The 7,742-nt window shown below is 34.7% G+C and overlaps 1 protein-coding gene across 1 annotated transcript; it reads right to left on the bottom strand.

The window, feature by feature from the left end:
* Window positions 1–4,712: 4,712 nt before the first annotated feature.
* ZNF138 (zinc finger protein 138) lies at window positions 4,713–6,744 on the bottom strand. Its single transcript, XM_030932632.1, has one exon. It carries the CDS (start codon window positions 6,738–6,740, stop codon window positions 5,988–5,990), a length of 753 nt encoding a protein of 250 aa, XP_030788492.1. The 5' UTR covers window positions 6,741–6,744; the 3' UTR covers window positions 4,713–5,987.
* Between the last annotated feature and the right edge of the window lie 998 nt (window positions 6,745–7,742).

The raw sequence follows: 7,742 nt of genomic DNA, 5'->3' as shown, positions 1-7,742 counted from the left end.
CAGGCACAAAGATTATTATTTCATGATTTCACTTACAAAAGGATTCTAAGAAACGTAATCTTATTGAAGTAAAGTGGTGACCACCAGACACCAAGTTATTTAGGAGAAAGGAGGGTTTGAAAAGATGTTGATCAAAAAATACATAATTATAGCTAATAGAGTAAGTTTAAGAGATTTTTTTTATACAGCATAGTGACTATAGATCAAAATAAAGTATTTGTAGTTTTGAAAGATGCTGACAATGTCATGTGCTCTTGTCACAAAAATGTTAACTATGTGAGGTAACTACCTAGAATTAAGCATTTGACGATGTTTGATATTAGATATACTTCCAAATATTATGTTTTACAAAATAAATACACATTTCTTTATTACAGATAGTAACGGTATGAAAGACACTAAAAGGGCAGGTGTTGCTTATAGACTTCTGACTGGCCACTCTGGGAAAACAATAAACAAGTTCGCATAAAAAATAACACAAAATAGTTTAAAAGTTGCCATAATCTCCAAAATTTTTCCAGAGAAAATGACCAAGAAATTGACGACAGGTGAGTAAGAATATAAACTGTAGACTGATCTTCACTCACTAAAAAAACACATAAGAGTGAAATTCCTCTGAGTTATTGTAATGTCAATATGGACAAGAAATATTCCGAATTTCAAATCCACAGATGTCATTTTATTACTTTGCAACCTTTAACATTCACACTTAAAAATAAAAGATTCAGCAGGGCACAGTGGTTCACGCCTGTGATCCCAGCTCTTTGGGAAGCTAAGGAGGGCGGATCACGAGGTCAGGAGTTCGAGACCAGTCTGGCCAATATGGTGAAACCGCATCTCTACTAAAAATAATTAGCTGGGTGTGGTGACAGGCGCCTGCAGTCCTAGCTACTCGGGAGGCCAAGGCAGGAGAATTGCTTGAACCCAAGAGGCGGAGGTTGCAGTGAGCCGAGATTGCGCCACTGCACTCCAGCCTGGGTGACAGAGCAAGGTTCCATCTCATAAATAAATAAATAAATAAATAATTAATTCTGTGTTGTGCTATATCATAGAACATTAAATTTAAAATTCCTCACTTACCACTAATTCTTAATAGTTTAATTTCTAAGATGTATTTTCCAGCAAATATTACATGTGTCACACTTCGTGTAAGAATTTAATAAGATTTTCCTTTTACAGACAGAGAAAAAACAATGCTAAGTTATTTAATCCTCTCATCTGTGGACAGTGTATGCCTTTTATCTTAATTGATCTGAAAGTTATATTGATAAGCAACCTTTCTAATTAAAACAAATTTTTGAGTGCATTAAAAATACCAACTTTCTCATCAAAACCTACAAAGTACCATGTAAAATGACATGGCATGAAGACAACAATGAGAAAACTGTAGCAATCACATAGAAAAAGAAGGAGAAGAGCTGTGATGAATACACAGAAGACACATAATAAGACAAACAAAACTAAAGATAATTAGGAAATAAGAGAAACAGAATTTCTTTAGCTTCGCAGCATGGAAAAAATATGTTATCTCCACATGAAGAATCAATCTTATTTCTTCACTATTGATATTTTCCCTCACCGACTTGAACTTACAAACTATCTCTAGTAGGAATATTTATGGCTTGTCATGGAGCAGCTGCTACACAGCAAGCACTGTCATGTTTGTTTGCTGCATTTATATATATAAAAAAATCATGACTTATGAAGCATCCCTAGTTCTTACCTGAACAAATTGGCTCAATAAATATACTTACGTCAATTATAATGAGAACAAAATAAGTTAAAAAATATAGGCTTATGTAGAATTCTCCAATTAAAAGAACAATGTCCTAATTAAATATAATACACAATTTTGGAAATATATCTAAAAATTGTTTTGTGTGCACTACTAATTTTATAAAAATCGTTATTAGTCAACAACTCACATAATGAATACCTCATAAACTATAAAAGAAAAAATTATAAGAGACAAGAAAATTATAGGTCTAACATGAGTACTAGGCAAGGAAAGACAGAAAATTTTCATGGACAGATTCTGAACCATAAGTCAGAAGATTTTACAGTAAGGAATTTTTAAAAAAGCAGAGTATAGATTTACTTTCAGCATTTTTAAGGTTTTCAATTTCAGTTAATAAGTCATCTTATTAAAATTTTGTTTTGTTACAATATTGCTTTGTTCTTGTGAAAATACGTACCAACTCATACTCACACAAACATACTTAACCTGCAATTTTCTTTCACCTAAGGTTTATTTTTAGAGTAACATATGTGCATAGCTAACTCTATGTAAATCAAAACTAAAATTCTGTATGTTTGCAGGCAGAGAGAGACCACATGCTCGAAGAAAAATACATAATAAATTTTTAAAAATGTATAAACAGAACTCAGAATTTTAAGACTCAGGATTTTATTTATACTTGTAAATAATTTTTATTATATTCATAAAAATGACCCTGTAGTCAATAGCAATTTAATTGTACATTTTAAAGTAAGTGAAAGTGTAGAATGGGTTAGTAATCCAAAAGATAAATGCTAGAGTTGATGGAAACTTCATTTGCCCTGATCTGATTAATAAATTATATGACTGTATCAAAAAATGCCATATATGACATAAATATAAACAGATACTATGTACCCACAAAAATTGAGAAAACTAAGTTTAAATTATCAATACAAATAAAAATTTAACCAATGGGAACAATATTCATTAATTTATTTGCTGTTTGAAGCCACTGGCAAAAGAAATTATTGGAGATGTTAGTCCATGATGTTATCAAATAGTCTGTCATTACTATCTTTGACCTACACCCTTGAGTAAGGTGGGATACGTTAAAGTTAGTAGCATAATAACACTTCATTGAATGCACAATGGTCTTATCATGTTAAAAATTTTAATTAAAAAATTAACTTTACAATAATCTAAATTTTTAAAGCTGTACTGCATTTTATTACATAAAAGTATGATTAGTAAAATTATATACTAATTTTAACTAAAATTATTTTGTTTGGAGTATAATGCAGAAGAATACTACTCTGAACACTTATCTCATACATCACTCAATATTATAAACACAAAGAGCCTCTCCACTTGGATTTTTATCATGCATCTTACATTGTGATGTCTTTACTCTTCCATAGACAAATTCAAAAATAATATCCACCTAACAAAAAAGAATCTCTCATACCTTTGATGCAGCAATAATTGACCACATGCTTTCACTAGTGAATGCAATAGGAACGAAGAGCATGAAGTTATTTAATTACATCATTACTCACTTTTCATAAATTCTGCAATTTTTTTCAAGGAAAAAAGTATACTTTGAACGTAATTGCAACTCTGCAAAAATATTTCTACTTCTTTTAAAGTTATATACAGATAATTTATCCACCTACTTTAGTTGTAGGTTATTTTGTATACTCAGCACATTTACTTAGTGCAGTGTTTGAAGTGTCAGTGCCTTAGATATTTCTACTGTGAATTCTTTGATACTTACATACTTATTTTTGAATTGTTTTTTATATTTACTGCATCTGGAAATATATAGTTTAGTATGCATCCCCTGGTGTTTTCTAAGCTGTAGTTTTTGAAAAATTTTTGAAATGTATTACATTTGTAGTTTTTCTCCGATATAAATTCCCTGATGTTGAACAAAGTTTGAGCAACTGCTTCTGATACAAAATGTGTACAATAAGATCTGTGATACAAGTAAGGCAGGCACTACAACTCTCTTTATGTTTGTAATGTTTGTCTTCAAAATAAAAACTTTTTTTTTACTTTAAAGGCTTATATTGGCTGGGCACAGTGGCTCACACCTGTTATTCCAGCCCTTTGGAGGCAGAGGTGTGTGGATCATTTCAAGTCAGGAGTTCAAGATGAGCCTGGCCAACACAGTAAAACCCTGTCGCTACTGCAAAATACAAAAATTAGCCAGGTGTGATGGCACATGCCTATAGTCCCAGCTACTCTGGAGGCCCAAGCAGGAGAATTGCTTGAACCCAGAAGGCAGAGGTTACAGTAAGCCAAGATTGCACCACTGCACTCCAGCTTGGGTGACAGACTATTACATAGTCTCATTTAAAAAAAAAAAAAAAAAGACAAAACACAAAAACCAAAACCTTATACTTTGAGTTTTTGACAGTAATTGCATTTATAATGCTTTTATTAAGTACTAACTCTCTAATGTTGAATAAGATGTAAGCACATATTAACGGCTTTTCCACATTCTTTATATCAGTACAATTTTTTCTGAAGTATAAATGCTTTCCTGTGCAATAAGGTGTAGGAATTAAGGTTTTGCCATATTCTTCACACTTCTGGGAGTTTCCTCCAGTATGGATTATCTCACCTACAATCAAGTGTGACAACCATTTAAAGGCTTTGTCACATTCTTCACATTTTTAGAATTTCTTACCAGTATGATTTCCTTTATGTTTAGAAAAGTTGGAAGGTTTTGTTAAAATCATTATCACATCTCTCTGGTTTGTAACATTTTCAGTATCAATTTTCTTATGTTTAGTAAGGTTTGAGAATTGGTTAAAAGTATTTCCACATTCTTCATATTTGTGGGGTTTCTCTCTGATTTGTTTTTCTAAGACCACCAGAGCAGGCACAAAAGAACCAGCGAGTAGGCAAGGGTAGGAGCAAAACTGCAAATTTATTTTTGGTCACCTAGCTTCAGGGAAGAAGGTGGGTAGGGAGAGGTCTGTCGGCCTCCGGCAAAGGAGGCCAACAGAGTCGCCTGGTGGGGCTCTCGGGCGGAGTTCCTAATGCAGTCCCGACAGGAGTGGGGGGGCTGGGAAGTCTGCGCCCCGCATCTGCCGGGAGCCGCTTTTCTAGGAGTGGGAGGGCAATAGGCGGGCACGGGTGTGTTGGGGGGCGTTCTGCAGGTGCGACCAGGTAAATCTTGGTCTCTTCAGATTGACGTCACCTGGCGCATGCCCAGTTGGTCTGCACCTTCCCGGGCGCCGGCTGCATTTTCGTGGGCGCAGGAAAAGTTGGTGATGAAGAACCCAGAAGTGCGCCATCCTGCCTCCGTTCGTCCAAACACTCTCCAGTATGAATTTTGTGTAAAAAGGGTTGAAGACTGGTTATTTACCAAATTTTTCACATTTGTGGGGTTTCTCTCCTGCATGAATTTTCTTATGTGTAGGAAGTTTTGAGGATTATAAGTTTTGCCACATTCTTTGAATTTCCAAGGTTTTGCTCCAGTATAAATTCTCTTACATATAGTAAGTGTTGAAACTTGGTTAAAAGCTTTGCCATATTCTTCACATTTGTAGGGTTTCTCTCCAGTTTGAATTTTCTTATGCATAGTAAAGTTTGAGAACTGGTTAAAAGATCTACCACATTGTTCACATTTTTAGGGTTTCATTCAAATATGAATTATCTTATGTATAGCAAGTTGTGAGAACTGGTTAAAAGATTTGCCACATTCTTCACATTTGTAGGGTTTCTCTCTAGTATGAATCTTATGTTGAGTAAGGTTTGAGAGTTGGCTAAAATCTTTGCCACATTCCTCACATTTGTAAGGTTTCTCTCCAGTATAAATGATCTTATGAGCAGTAAGGGCTGGGGACTTCTTAAAGACCTTGCCACACTGTTCACATTTGCAGGGTTTCTCTTTACTATGAATTACCTTATGTCTTGTAAGGTGTGAGGACTGGTTAAAGGCTTTTCCACATTCTTCAGATTTGTAGGGTTTCTCTCCAGTATGAATTTTCTTATGTGTACTAAGGATTGAAGATCGGTGAAAAGCTTTTCCACATTCTTTACATTTGTAGGGTTTTTCTCCAGTATGAATTAACTTACGTTCAGTAAGATTTGCGGACAGGTTAAAAGATTTGCCACATTCTTCACATTTGTGGGATTTCTCTCCGCTATGAATTATCTTATGTGTAGTAAGGGTTGAAAACTGGTTAAAGGCTTTGCCACATTCTTCACATTTGTAGGGTTTCTCTCTAGTGCAATTTTTCTTATGTTCAGTAAGTTATGAAGATAGGTTAAAAGTTTTGCCACATTCCTCACATTTGTATGGTTTCTCTCCAGTATGAATTACCTGATATTTAGTAAGGGTTGGGGACTTCTTAAAGACCTTGCCACATTGTTCACATTTGTAGGGTTTCTCTTCAGTGTGAATTATCTTGTGTCTAGTAGGGTGTGAGGACTGGTTAAAGGCTTTGCCACAGTGTGCACATTTATAAGGTTTTTTTCCAGTATGAATAATCTTATGTTTAGTAAGGATTGAGGATTGGTGAAAGGCTTTTCCACATTCTTCACATTTGTAGGTTTTTTTTCCAGTATGAATTTTCTTATGTTTAGAAAGGTTTGTGGACCAGTTAAAGGTTTTTCCACATTCTTCACATTTGTAGAAATTCTCTCTAGCATGAATTCTTTTATGTTGAGTTAGACGTGAACGCATGCAAAATGATTTGTCACATTCTTTACATCTGAAATGTTTATTTTCAGTACGTCTTATCTTGTGTCTATTTGAATTTGAAAATTTATGAATGACTTTTACATATTTATCACACCGAAATATTTTGCTCGAGGTAGTTTTCAAACATTGGTCAAGTCCATTATAACTTACTTGGTGTCCCTTACACTCATCCAAACTTTTACAGCTTTTTCTTAACTGTAAATTCTTATGTCCATACTTTCCATATCTGCTCAGTGTTACCTTCTGGAAAGAATCCTTTATGTTCTGCTCTAGCCAAAGGTCTTGGGCAAAACAAGAACACATAGCTGAAAGAAACAAAAATAACAAATCACTCTACCTGCTAGACTCAGATGAATATACTTTACAAATTTAACCTATAAAATCATACCAACTACATAAGCAAGACGGCATAGCAAAATACCACAGGTTCTGATTCCTTCATAGATATATAAACGTAACAAAAACATACTGACGAAGACCTATCTGTGGAGAATTAATAAATGAGTTAAGTGTGTGCAGTGCCCCAGGTCTGCACAATGCAAAGAGCTACACAAAGGGGAGAGAAAAGTCTCTCACATTTACCCAGCACAGCTCTTTCTGTTCCCCGATATAACATAGTACCTTTAGAAGTAAACTGCCAACTTGGTTTCTTTTTCAAAAGCAAACTATCACAAGAAGAGAAAACCAAACACCGCATGTTCTCACTCATAGGTGGGAACTGAACAATGAGATCACTTGGACTCGGGAAGGGGAACATCACACACTGGGGTCTATCATGGGGAGGGGGGAGGGGGGAGGAGGGAGGGATTGCATTGGGGAGTTATACATGATATAAATGATGAATTGATGGGTGCTGACGAGTAGATGGGTGCAGCACACCAACATGGCATAAGTATACATATGTAACAAACCTGCACGTTATGCACATGTACCCTAGAACTTAAAGTATAATAAAAAAATAAATAAAAAAAAAAAAAGAGAAATAATAATATACACATCTTTATTTCTGGCTTCTAGGTGCTTTTGCAGACACTGGTTTCTGTTTCCCGTGACAAAAAGTACTAAAAAAAATGGCAGTATACTTTGGAATGACAAAATTTTGAGTCCACTAAGATCAAAGGTAAATGCTATAGCTACTAAGAGACAGTGAACAGTTGTGGCAAGTGACTACTGACTATTAAGAAGAAACAAGAATGAACTAAAAAATCCCTAAAAAATTTCAGACATGACATATCCTAAGAACAAGTCTGAAAGACTCTCAGAATCTTTAGTCAGACAAATGGTCTTAGACTTTGCCAGGATAAA

This window comes from Rhinopithecus roxellana, chromosome 6 (assembly GCF_007565055.1).
Source record: "Rhinopithecus roxellana isolate Shanxi Qingling chromosome 6, ASM756505v1, whole genome shotgun sequence".
Lineage (NCBI taxonomy): Eukaryota > Metazoa > Chordata > Mammalia > Primates > Cercopithecidae > Rhinopithecus > Rhinopithecus roxellana.
Note: the sequence above shows the minus strand (reverse complement) of the source record. Positions and strands in the feature narration are given on the sequence as shown.

Bases quoted from the DNA above. Each gene is read 5' to 3' on its own strand.
- ZNF138 (XM_030932632.1), bottom strand. From the start codon at position 6,740: ATGTGTTCTTGTTTTGCCCAAGACCTTTGGCTAGAGCAGAACATAAAG.